Raw genomic sequence first — 14,228 nt, 5'->3', positions numbered from 1 at the left:
ATGCGTTCCAGACTTCAGGCTGTAATTGCCTGCAAAGGATTTGCAACAAAGTATTAAAAAGCGAAAGTTAGATTTAGGATTGTTTAGTTTGTCCCATTACTTTTGGCCCCTTAAAAAGTGGGAGGAACATATAGAAACCGTTGTAATTCCTACACTGTTCACCTGATTTGGATGTAATTACCCTCAAATTAAATCTGAAAGTCTGCAGTTAAAGCACATCTTGTTTGTTTCATTTCAAAGCCATTGTGGTGGTGAATAGAGGCCAAAAATAAATATATATATATATTTTATTCATTGTAGGATAGCAACAAACATTAAAATCTAATGAAACTATTGCATAGACATTAATTCAAAGATACACGTTTTAGTGCAATATGCAATTTCCTCAGAATCTGACTTCTTGACCCAATTGCTTCAGTGGCTGTTTATTATGTTATTACAAATGTATTGTTATTATCTAAAGGTCCTGGAGCAGTAGTGTAAACTTGTGTATCTCTCTCAATAAACACTGGATATCTGGTGTTAACTAATCTGAGATACCCGGAGGGACTCACCTGTGTGAAGGCTGGCTGTAAATACCAGGAGCCGGCAAAGTTCCTGAAAACTGTCTCCCCATAAATTGAATTATCGTACATGGGGAAAATGCTGGAATAACTTTCACTATAGTGGATTTCAGTTGATAAATTTGGGGATATAATATATAGTCCATCTGCTGCTAATTAGACCTCATTGAATGAATGTCTTAAGACTATACAATAATCTGGGCGAAAACCATATTTCCGACCATTTGGCCTGAGTATCTGATAGTGTGAACGCTGCACCTGTGGCCGATGGTAGGACCAAAACCCTTTGGTATTGAGTCCCGATATGAGAGTGCTGCACAACATTAGTCATACCCAATGGTAAATTATCGTCCTTAAAATGTGCTGTGTACAGATCTCCGACCGTCTAGTTCCGATTCTTGCCGATAGTTCATGTTTATCGGCAAGAATCGGAGCTGGGTGTTTGTATTTAAATCCACAATGACTTGCCTCTTCTCTGCTCAATATTGTGTGGTGTGTACCCTAGAAATCAGATGTTCTCGGGATCATTTTAAGTTCAGATAAGTCCCTAGCATCGTTTGCCAGTTGTCTACCCAATTAAAGCCACAGTTTAATTGAATTTCAATGTTTGTACTTATCTTGTGGCTATTATTATGATCACCCGTTTATTACTTTGTTAGGTCACCTTAATCCTTCTAGACATGGATTCTACTAACTGTTGGTGTGTGTTGTGTGGAAAATTAGCCTAAATGCGTTTGAACTGCATCTTCCAGTCTCTGCAGGTTTGATGTTAGTAGTTTCAGAAGGAACCATGCTATTGTCTCCATATCCTCCCTCAACCTACCATCTGCACGGTGTAATTGAAAACATGATTCATCCGACCACACAATCTGTTTCCAATCATTTACTGTCCCAATTCCTGAGCAAACTGGGGGCGTGTTACCCTGTTTGCAGCAGGAGCGTAAGGACAGGCCTTCTGCTTCTGTAGCCCATACTATGTAATGTACAGAGAACTGTGGTTGAGAGGCCATCTGAATTGGTCTCTGATTGAGATTATTCATAATTTGATCCACTGTTGCCATCCGGGGGAACCCTCTGCCTGACTATGCGATGTGTAGTCCGTAGGCTACAGCAGCTAATACCATCTTCAGATGGCGTTGGCTGCAGGGACCAATCTCCGGAATGCATAGCATTCCGGAAGTTGGCAAATTTGGCAGCATCGCATCCCCCCATAGAAACCTATGGGGGATGCAGCTGCCAGCGGGAATGGAGGAATTGCAGCAGGTATCAGAGAAATCTGCTGCGGTTACTCCTTCATACATGTGGGGGGGAACTTAATATTTGCGGTTAACCCCCGAAAACGGGTATTTTCGGGGATTAAGCTGCAATATACAATGAAAAATGGGCCCCTTATTCATGTGTGTCATTCTCTCACGACTCTAACTTGGTGAATGAAAGATCTGACGCCACTGAGGGTATATTAGTGTTGAAATCTTTGCCAGCTCTATAGGTTAGAAAAAAAATATTGGGGTAAGGGGAGACTGTGACAGTCTTATTACACGTCCAATGTCCTGTGTTCTTGTTCTTCTGTACAGAGGCTGTAGTTCTCATAGGTTGCCTTTATCTCTATGGTTTGTAAATATTTAACACTAGAAGTTAATGTTGCATTCATAGATACAAATGCCCAGCAGCAAGTCAGTGTCCCACAAAGCATTTACCGTTAAGAATAACATTTCTATTCCCTTTAATACTTACATTTGGAAATGGAGACCTAGTGGAATAGTGTTTGCCTCTGCCTCTTCCCATCGAGAGGGTTCAATCTGGCTTCCGAGCTGTCTCACTAAATCTCTTTCTTTGTGACTGATGCCATTTACTTAGTTTAGAACCTCTCTATATCTAGCATCTTTTTGTCCTTTTCCAGTAAGATAGTTTCTTATTTAGTATAATCTGATGTATCCATTATAACATTTGCTGACCTGTCCGCACTGGTATGAAAAGTGTAATCTATTCGGTTTCTGTGAATGGGGCTTGTGTTGTAACACACACAACTGTAAAATAAATACATCTGTACCATTTTAGATTTCCCAATAAATGAATTTTTTTGTGTCCTCTTAATTGTCAGCTGGTCTGAATTGCCTCTGGTTGCAGCGATTCTTGTCTCTGTTCTATTGTAGCTAACAAGTGTGACTATTGGTCTTATTTAATGGATGCTGCTCTTTGAAAGACATGTGACTTGAAGAGTGACATTAACTACAACTTTAGAAAAAATAACTTTTTATTTGTTTTAGGCCAAGTGTGTGTTATATTTTTATTACACCTGAAAGTATTATACTTTACCATACACTGAAGCTGCTATCAAATCGTTTCTTAATTCAAGCTAGATCTATGAGTGGAGGAATACTGGTAGATCATATACAATATATATTTAGAATCCTTCAAAAATAAATTACATTATAAATATATTGTAAGTTATTTTTATAGTGCACACATTTTCCACAGCGCTTTACAGAGTATATTTCAAATCATTCACATCAGTCCCTGTCCCATTGGCTCTTACAGTCTATATTACAATCTCCTTACATAAGCCAGGAGCTGTACGTTACCATGACTAATGCCCAGGGCTTAATCCAGCAGATGCAGTTTACCGTGAGTAAGTGCTGGGAGGGATTCTGTTACTGCATGCGGTAACGCTGCGACAAGCCCCAAAGCATTAGTTCATGCGGATTTCTGCACGCACCCTATGTTCCATATCACATGGGCACACATACACTAGAGTTACATTTTGTCAGAAGCCATTAAACCTACCAATATATTTTTGGCGTGTGGGGGAAACACTAGGACCTGGAGGAAACCCACGCAAGCATGGAGAGAACATGCAAACTCCACACAGGTAGGCCATGACTCATGACCTCAGTGGTGTGAGACGAGATTGGTAGCAGGCAGTGGAGGAATACGCCATATACACAACATTTTCAATCATCAGAGATGAGATAAATTATTATTGATTAAGAATCATTACAACTTTTACTTCTGTAGATCCACCTCCTTATTAGTGCAATAGTAGGGACCCCTCCCACCTTTACTTGCTGCGGCAGCTTCCAAACCCATAAGTGTCTACTAATACAGCAGGCTCAGACAGCAGCACTTCACAGAGAACATAGTGCTATTCACTCCATCAAGTTCATAATCAAGTTGGAGCAGCACCTGACGTTCCCGTCCATTCATATTTGAACGTGTAAGTAGCACTACAGGGGCTCTGTAGAGTATGTGGAGGTAGAAATAAACCACTTTGTAGGGGTAAGGAGCGGTTTATATGTTTATAGTGGTCGAGTGAGGAGTCCCATTATTTTTCTATGTAGGTGGATGGTAATTTTGGCAGTTTTTTTGTGAATGTAAAGTACCTCTTTGGGCGATCTTGAATAAAAATAGCAGAATCTGAAATTTTAGTTTAAAAATGTTTTGACAGGATGATTTTTTATTTTTTTCCCCAAACGCAATGGGCGCCCAACGGAAAAATTCAATTGTTGCTCAGTTTGGGCGCCCGTGCTGCATGTGTGCGCCCAAATGCACAGGGTTTAGCTGCACATAGTGGCTAACCCTGTCTAAAGTACTGCTTTGGGTATCCAAGCTCTTGAGGCTGCGAGCATCTGTCTAACCACGGCTATGCGCGCCTAAACGGAGCAGCAATTGAATTGCTCCATCAGGCGCCCTATAAAACAATAGAATCGCCCACATAGAACAGACACTATTCTAGGGACAATTTACTGGGGCAGTAACGAAGATAATGCCCATGATTTAACTTATCAGTATAAGAAGAGGAAGAATAACAAAGAACAATCCTAAAGACCACTTTCCATTGCTTTTATCATATATGGAATGTCTGCCTTGTGTCATACAGTGTAACCTGTTTCAATGGTTTCATCCTTGTGAAGAACTCCTTGACCACAAATGTGTGTTTGACACAGAGGAATGATCTTTATTGTATCTCCTTGTACTGTTTGGTTGGCTCTCAGCTCCATACTCTATCATGTAGCACATCTACTGTGTAAATTATGAGCACTTTAACAGTGACTGTGGAAAAGTGACTGCTTTGGGGTTAGAGGTTTATTTTTAATTTTTGCTTTGGGACCACATAATTATGAACAAGAGCCTGTGACACAGTGACGTGTAAGTCACTCTATGAAATAATTTCAATTTGCAAGCCTCTTCATTACTCTGCTATACATAGTCCCATGGACTTCTCACATTGATGAGTCTAATATAGGACTAGCATGAGTATAGTTCATTCATATATATGGTTCTGTCAGAGAAGAGACCTTCTATGTGTCCATTTCAAAGTATTTCGTGACTTGGAGCCTTTTAAAATGTCTGTACTCTGTATTTAGCAGTGAAAAGGGCATTGCCTTAAGAGCGTGGTACATAATGAGCTTATACTGATCATATGTCATTTTATGTATCTGCTAGCCTAGAATTGATGTATGACTCATTCAGGCTCAGGCCATAGTTACACCATTAAAATGGACACATGACCCATAAAACTTTGCAGCCAGTATAGATCTATAGATAGATAGTGTCCTAATTAGCTATGGTCTGACCATGATACTCATTCTAAAATGGTGCCTAATCTAAAACCAATATTACTGCTGGGATCATTTTAGGAGGCAGTAAATCTATAATTCAGTGCTTTTCCTCAGACTAGCCAATATTCAATTCTGCTATTATAGAATGTATACATGGATTGGGCAGAAAATTTATGTTACTGTAGATGTTAAGTTTCAACTGCTCTCCATGTAATCCTGGAAATTTGATTAGGTGGTTTGGCTAAGGGAGCCTGGAAAGCTGGTACAAACGACAAAGACGGGCAGTTGGGACGAATTCCATTAGTCCCAGACCATCTGTGATTGCAGTTTACACACTGTGCAATTATAGTGAACGACTGAACGATATCTTGTTCTGTCCATCATTAAACTGCACCCCCTTGTATGCAATATCTTCTGATTGGCTAACCAAAAGATGATATGGGGCCTATTCATGATGTTAATTCGGACCCCGATAATTAACACTCTTACTCGACGCGGCCATCGGAGCAATTCATCATTGCTCCGGCGCGGTGGCAGCTGATGCGAAATCATTATCAAATCAATATTTTCACTGCTCCTGTCAGAGCAGTGACGGCGGTACGTATGCGCGACCTACAGGTCACGCATGCGCACAAGAGCCCCGATGTCCGGCGGAAGGAGCCGGACAGGGGTGGAGGGATCTGAAAGGATCCCTTATAGCAACCCGGACCATCTTCCCATAGGGAAGAGCGGGTAGTGACCCACAAGCAGGGGTATTAATGCTACCGCAGTCACGCTCCGAAAATATAATATTTTCGGAGCTTGATGAATTCTGTCCCCATACTAGTGTGAGGACAGCGGGCCATTCTGCAAACAGAAGGTAAGAAGCAGATATCTGTGATACTAGTGTATGGGGACAGCGGGCCATTCCGCAAACAGAAGGTAAGAAGCAGATATCTGTGATACTAGTTTATGGGGACAGCGGGCCATTCCGCAAACAGAAGGTAAGTAGGAGATATCTGTGACATCGCCTGCTTTTACCTTCTTAATGAATGGCCTGATAACTTCATTTTCACAATTGCAGGTGAAAATGTGCTTCAGCTGCTTTTGTGAAAATTAAAGTGATGATGAATAGGCCCCTATGTATGACCGCGGGAGTGCGCAATTGTGCATACACACTGCATGAAATGCACGATTTGTTGTTTCAATTTGCCTGGAAACATCAAATTGTGCAAATCTTGTTGTAGTGTCTGCCAGGTCTAACCATGTAACTGGGCTTCATGTAGGCAAACTTCAGTGGGGTTGTGTTTATGTAATTGCTGGCTGTGCAGAGTTATGTGGAATTATTATACCAGTTTCTAGATGGATCGCTTGAGTTCACATCTTCATAATCCCCATTTTTATTTGTATATTCAAGTAAAAAAACAAAAAACACATGGCTATCCAGTGGCAAGTGTGGGGACTGGTCACTTACGTTGTACATCCATCAGTCACAAAGTTGAGGCAGCTCTTTGAACCAATATTGAACTAATTACTTCAGTAGGAACTAGTGACATGACAGAGACACAAGGCACTGTGTGATGTTACTAGCTCCACAGTGAGCAGGTGATGGGTAAATCCTAAGGTTAAACTGCAGACTCCATTGGTGAGTGACAGTCACTCATTCGGACTGTATTCATCTTAGCCCATTAGCCATTACTGACTAATCACAAGTGAATAAACTAAGCATTTTCTTTTTTTTTTTTTTTATAACATTTACCTATTTATAGTGTTTAGAAAAATATTTAGAAAATTTGTGTCCTAAACATAAGGAGATGGCATATTCTATAGTCCTTTATGTCCCCAAAAACTTTACACAGCGACGGAGGGAGAGAGTGGATGGTTAAGTAGGTGGAACAAGCACAAGCTACAGGGGAAATGTATCAATCATTGGAAAGGGATAAAGGGGAGAGCTGTAAATTACCAACCAATCAGCTCCTAACTGTCACTTTACAGTGTTTGAAAAATCACAGTTAGGAGCTGATTGGTACTTTTATTTCTCTCCACTTTCTCTCTCCAAGACTTGATACATTTCTCTCGCAGTCTCCATTAGCCACAGCTGTAAAACAAATGGAGGAACCCTGGGGAAAATCATCTGCATGGAGAAGAGTCAACTAGTGAGCTGGTCCCCCAGGGCAACTAACTTGTGGGGGTTCCTACCAATAAAATTGTCTATAAGATATACTAGCAATGCTATTATAATGTATGTGTAAATACTACCCATACCACAAATGACGCCACTCAGAAACCCCTGGTCACGTGCCGCCACCCAGAAACCCCTGGTCACGTGCCGCCACCCAGAAACCCCTGGTCACGTGCCGCCACCCAGAAACCCCTGGTCACGTGCCGCCACCCAGAAACCCCTGGTCACGTGCCGCCACCCAGAAACCCCTGGTCACGTGCCGCCACCCAGAAACCCCTGGTCACGTGCCGCCACCCAGAAACCCCTGGTCACGTGCCGCCACCCAGAAACCCCTGGTCACGTGCCGCCACCCAGAAACCCCTGGTCACGTGCCGCCACCCAGAAACCCCTGGTCACGTGCCGCCACCCAGAAACCCCTGGTCACGTGACTCCACCCAGGAACCCCTGGTCACGTGACTCCACCCAGGAACCCCTGGTCACGTGACTCCACCCAGGAACCCCTGGTCACGTGACTCCACCCAGGAACCCCTGGTCACGTGACTCCACCCAGGAACCCCTGGTCACGTGACTCCACCCAGGAACCCCTGGTCACGTGACTCCACCCAGAAGACCTGCTTTCTGAGGTGCACGCACATGTGGCCAGGGCTGCGTCTTTTACTGCTTCTGTTTTTTTATGATGGCACATCTGATGATCTTCCTACTGAGATGCCCCCTGGCTGGGGGCTAATCCGTCTGCACCATTGGTCGCACCAGCTCTACAGCAGGTGCAACGTCTCTGTCTGAACATGGCGTCCTGTGTTTGACCCTGTGTCTTCATACGCAGTTTCAGTCAGCGACACGCCCACGTCTGCCTAACCACTCCCCTATTAACTCCCAGAAGCGCCCACTGATATCATGGGCTACTGCATACAAATTCGCTCTGCGTCTCCAGGTAATAACCATTGGGAGCTATTGCAAAGTGTGACTCTGACGCATGTGCAGACAAAAAACATCGACACTGCGCGCACCTGAGTCAGGTTCGTAGACCCTGCTTCACACCATACCACAGTGCCCCCCATGCTGGTAATATAGCTATGTGTGTTGGGGGGGCCCTGCGACCCCCCTGTACATTTTCCCACTTATGTATATCACCTGTAATAAATGATGTAAGCTAACTGGGCTGAGGCAGTAGATGTATCTATTTTGATGTCTTTTAGACTATTTGCTGAAATGTATATTTTATGTCTGTTTATGTTGTATAGTAGGTGGGGCATTTTATAGATGTCTTACTAATTTATTTTACCTTTTGATTTTCAGCAACCCATTGTGCCTGCTCACCCCATGGCTCCTCCAAGCCCCAGCACGACCAGCAACCACAACAGCAGCAGTAGCAGCAGCAGCTCTGGTTGGGATCAGTTAAGCAAAACAAATCTGTATATCAGAGGACTCCTTCCAAACACCACAGACCAGGACCTAGTGAAGCTTTGCCAACCGTGAGTATGACTATCCGTTCTTGTCTATGGAAGTGACTGATGAGAGAGGCTGACACCGCACAGATTGGGCGCTTTGATGCAATACTGGGCCAGATGTGATTCTGACACCTGGGGTGATTACATTTCCATGGGGATTTCAAGGACAACTGCAGGGTTTGGCAGCTCTGTCCTGTGGAAAGTGAACTCTTTAGCTTCTGAAGTTATGGCCAAATGAACTGGTTGGTTATTTTTTTGCTTGAGATTCTTCTTTTTTTTTTTTTTTTCAGTGTTTCACCATTTGCCAATTCCATAGTTACATAGCTCTGCAAACAATGAAATAAAAGGGGATCTCCATCCCTTCTTCTTAGTGTATTGATTCACTCATTCATAATAAGCTGATTAGCAAATAATTGTTAATGCATTTTCCTCTGAAACACAATTCTCCATTTGCGTGTTTGTTGTGTTACAGAATGTAAAGGCGGTGGGCAGCTTCACTTGTGTGGGCTGCATGCCATAGTGCATGAGCCAAGGGTACAGGGGAATGCAATGCCTAGCAAGTGCCTGCAAATATGCTGGTAGCCTCCTGCAGAGGAGTGCACGTGTTCTACACTGCACTATTCTGTCATTCGCTGATACCCCTTCATAAGGTGACCAAAACTAACAATGGTTTGCAAGCCGTCTCTTACCTCCCAACTTTGCAGCACTTAGGACCTCATTCAGAGCCGCTCGCAAGATGCGATCGCTCGCTTGCAAAAAGGGGCTGGGTATGCAAATCAAGCGCTTGCTCTTTGCGCTGTAAGAACGCCCTCTATGTCTTAGTGAGCGACGGCAGTTAGCGTACGCTGGACAATAAAACCTCCCACCTGTCCCTCGCAGCACGCGTAATCTCTGGAAAGTGTCTGATTAATCGTTAACATCGAGGACCATCGGAGCTGCTCGCAGCGCTTGGAGTTGACCTAACCTACCCCAAGCACTGCGAGCAGTTTAGGCTAAAAAACAACCAAGTCACGTGTGCAATGACGCTATTTTGCTAATTATGCACACCCATTAAACGCCGTTCTGCCAATCAGACACGCCTGCGTTGCACAACCACTTCCCCATTCACAAGCACCTTCCCCTGTTACCACCCACAAACGGCGCAATCTGTCACTCAAAGTAGCATCCTGTCTGTGTACTATGAGCGCTCGATTGTACATCGCAGACGCTAGTTTGCACACGCGCACTGCCACTTAGACGCATGCGCAGACGGACGAAAATCGCTCCTTGCGAGTGGCTCTGAATGAGGTCCTTAATCCCCAATCTAAATACGGATTTTAAGTTCATGGCTATACACACCTGGGACAGTTGTGCACTTATCTGTTCCGTTCAGCTCTGCTAAGGTGGATTTAATGTAAAGTTTTATACTGTTGTGTATATAAATGTTTTTAATGGTTACCTATGCAGATGCTATATAAACAGAATAAGCTGTGGAAAGGCAAAAAGAAAAAATAGATTTACTACTCAGACTTAGTGAAGCATAATTCTAAACAAAAACATTGAAAGGGGAGCTTGATTTCCCGGCAGTATTCCGCTGTGGTGTTTGTCTGTGCACATCGCCATGTACTTCTGTAGCCAAACATTCCCTGAGCTACTCCGCGGCATGCAAAGGGCAATGAGCGATGTTACTGGTCACAAAGTTCCTTCCCTGACCATGCTGGGATGCACTTCACTGCCATTGTGCCGTTCTGAATCTCCCCCCAAAGACTGCAAATGTTATATATTTGATCGGAACAGGATGTAGACCTTCATTTGCCAACATTTCTGTTTACTTATGTTTTTGAAGTTAAAAGTGAGTCACATTTTGTCCCATTTTTATCCAGCCTGACTGTTCTAGGACTTCCTATGACATAATCGAGCCAGACATTGGATTCCTCTTAGTACCGCCTGTTTTCCTGAGCTGTAACTCCTTTAAACAAACTAATTTTCTCAGTCATACAAAGTGTGCGTTCTTGTGAATTTATTTGTCTGAATTTACGTGTTTTTTATTCTCTGCCTGGTGATGGCATATGCCTAAAATATTTTATTAGGTGACCGTGAAACCAGAAAAAGAAAATATTCCTAAGCCTAGTGTGCACCGTATTATATGCTCCTTACCAAGCAAATGGAAATCCTAAGAACCCAGCTTATATGTTTTACATAGTACAGTGCACAAGGCACGCTGTATAAAGGACATTTCCCACATATGGCAGATTCGCTTTTAACAAATCTATAGTAAAATTAGTCGTTTGTCTTTTATACTGAGGACCAGAGAGTCTAGACAGGAGGCGACAGCTGCAGTATAGTGCATATCTGTATGTGTGTGGTCTGGCTTTTATATCTCCCTGCACCCAGGTTATCTGACTGTATCCCTGGTGAAAATAATCAAATTGTCAGTGAAATAGGAAAAAATGAAGATGGTGTTTGCTGTTTTATTTGTTTCTGTAGCATGTTGTAAACTGAAATTGCTTTGCATGATGTGCGTTATGAAGGATACCACAGCTGTGTGTAGATTCATTTTAAATAAAGCATCGCTAGCCAGTCATCATACACACAGTCTGGGTAAGGATCGCTGGAGATGTAATTCAGCTGTTTCTTTTATAAATGATTTCTGTGTGTTATTTGCATGCTAACACAGCACAGCACCAAATAGCCCTGTTTAGCATGGACTTTTGTCATGCGAAAACACTAATCCTAAGTAACTAGTACACTATAAGCAAACTAATACCGCTTTTATACCTAAATTCCGGGTCTGACCCGAGGTTGAAACAGGGTTCCAAACCGGATCAGACCCAGAATTTAGCCAGCGCTGATCCAAGATATTCCCGAGTTGGCGCCGTTCACACCGGAGCTGGCTCTTCTGGCGTGGAAGTGGACGCTTGGAGATGATGTCATCTTCAAGCGCCACTGAAGCCGGCTAATCGTCCGGCATGCGGTGCGCTCCGGATCATTGTGACCCGGATAGAGCAGTTTACACTGCAGGGTTTCGCAGGTTATTCCCGTGTTAAACTCTGCAAGTTACCTGGGTTGGATTGCCGGGTCACTCAACCCGGAATCCAACCCTGTCCCCTTTTACACCAAGGAGCTACCCGGGTTAACCCTGCAATAACCCAAGTTTTAGCTCTGGTGTAAAAGTGGTATAAGATGCACAGTAAAGGATATTCAATTGTGTTTCGTGCCTAATCTCCTGTCTGAAGAGACGGGTGATCGGGGGTGGGGCAATAATTATTTTGTCATGCCCAAATAGATTGGATTTAGCCATGTAAAGCCGCTAAAACCCGTTGAAAGTCCTAATTAGGACACTTTTGCCGATTTCTGCTCCCCATCACAGGAGGGTGCGAGCAGAAATCTGTGCGCCCGCAGCATTCGCACTTCATCAGAGCAACAACTGAATTTATCCATTGGGCGCCCATTACCAACAGCCAATTCCCCTCAGTGTAGGGTAAAAAGGCAAAAGACAGGTTCAATATGAGTGAACTGTGACATGCATCGTTATGCTTTATCTGCCATTCTATACCAATGCCATTGCGCCCAAAAAAACAACAACTCCGAAGTACATAATACACTATATACGTACTAAGGGGGAATTCAACTCAATGCTCTGTTGATAGTGCAGGGAGGGAGCTCATTCAGTGAGCTGTTAGGTCAACTAAATTTTCTTCGGTCACACTTTTGTAGATTTATTTTCAATGTATGCTTTTTAGTATATAATTCCTAATGTTCTTGTTAATTTGGGTTCAATAATTATGCATATGTTTCCATATGGATATTATTGGTGTATTAATATCCTGATTTTTAACATATGAAGTATCTCGCATTTGTCACTTTATTACACAAATAGATACCATACCTCTAATGTTCATGATATTAGAGTAACTATATTTGGGGTCCAATGGTATAACTATTTCAGACTATAGAGACTTACCAAAAATGGCTGCTGCACCTTTACATGCATTGATGCCCATGTTAGAGGTGAAATTACCACTAGAGGTAAAAGTTGGATTTTCCCACAGGTGAATATTTCCAGCGTTAGCGCTGAGTTTCTAATGATTAACACCTGTAGTGCAACATAATGGATACTGGTATAAATACATTTTAACTTTGCAAGATCACTTCAGTGCTGTCCTGCTCCTGAGGAAGCCCCCCCAAAAAAATCAGAGGGACGAAACGCGTTGAGCTGCACTTGGACCTTCTGTGGTCACCCCCAAAACTACTGGACAGATAAGCTGACTTTTTATTTGCATATTGTATGAGTCTTGGTTGTTTTTTTTATTAAAATGTATGTCTTTAAACATACTACGCGATTAGAGATTTTGTTTCCTGTGTTCCCATATTCCATATGAACATTCTCTGGATTGAATGGGATCAGAGGCGGATGTCTTTTATCTGTACTTAACCTCTTGTAATTGGTACGAGGCATTTATATCTAAGGTGCTGGAGCTTTATATTCTTGAGCACGATTGGAGTGCTGTTCACAAATAGATTGGTTACACGTTTTCTGTGTGTGAGCACTTATACTTAATTATCAGTATTACACTATGGGCCTGATTCAGAGCCACTCGTAAGCGGCAGCTCGTTCGCTCCGAGCGATGTTTGCCCAACTGCGTATGCGTACGGATCGTTATACGCATGCGCGAACCAGTCAGTGCGGCCGAAATTCATGTGCTCGCAAAATAGCGAATGCCTGCTATTTTGATTGACAGAATGAGGCGTATGTGGGTGGTAACAGGGGAAGGTGCTTGAAAACGGGGAGTGGAGATCCGATCGCAGGCGTGCTTAAAGGTCAAAACGGGCGTTTTGTGGGTGTGCATATTTAAAACAGCAGCGTCATTGACCACGTCACTGGGGTTTTTTTTAGCCAGAACTGCTCGCAAAATTGTGGTAGCAAAAACCAACCACAAGAATAGCGAGCAGTTCATACCCTGTTCGATGTACTCGATTAATCTAATAAATAGCGGACATGACGTAGGATGCGAGCGGCCAGGGGGCGTAGTTTCCCAAAAAACGACCGCAAGTTTTGTTCGCTCGTTCAGACCTAGAGGCGTGAACAGACCACAAACAGCGAACGGTTCATTTGAATAGCCACCCCTATTTTCTGGACGAGCGAGCGCAAATAGCGAACGGCTCTGAATCAGGCCCTATGTTTCTTTTGTTTATACATTGGTTTACTTTGGGATATACTCTGACGATATATCGTATGAAGATACCGCAGAAGTTTGCGACAGGGACAACACGGATCCCCTTGGAACATTTTGAATAGACGTTTTCTTCACTAAATAACTTGGTATTATATATACTTTTTTGCACACTGAAGGCGCTTTTTCTTCACCACAAAATTCAGCATCACATTGATGTTTTTTTAATAGACCATCCCCTGGAAGAATTTAGCAGCCACCTTTTATTAGGGAGTGTGATTTCAATTTTGTTTTTTCATATACACAGTTTTTTTTTAGCTTTGTGCACCTCTTCCACTAACGTT

General features: G+C 42.9%; 1 protein-coding gene across 5 annotated transcripts in view; it reads left to right on the top strand.

The window, feature by feature from the left end:
• RBMS1 (RNA binding motif single stranded interacting protein 1) overlaps window positions 1–14,228 on the top strand; it is a 356,477-nt gene that overhangs the window by 240,233 nt on the left and 102,016 nt on the right. For all 5 annotated transcript variants that reach the window (XM_088474811.1, XM_088474809.1, XM_088474810.1 and 2 more), the window contains exon 2: window positions 8,580–8,755. In XM_088474811.1, the coding sequence (XP_088330937.1) occupies window positions 8,580–8,755 (176 nt within the window). The remainder of the gene's footprint in view (window positions 1–8,579; window positions 8,756–14,228) is intronic.

The sequence above is a fragment of the Taudactylus pleione genome, unplaced genomic scaffold, assembly GCF_031769625.1.
Source record: "Taudactylus pleione unplaced genomic scaffold, aTauple2 ptg000156l, whole genome shotgun sequence".
NCBI lineage: Eukaryota > Metazoa > Chordata > Amphibia > Anura > Myobatrachidae > Taudactylus > Taudactylus pleione.
Note: the sequence above shows the minus strand (reverse complement) of the source record. Positions and strands in the feature narration are given on the sequence as shown.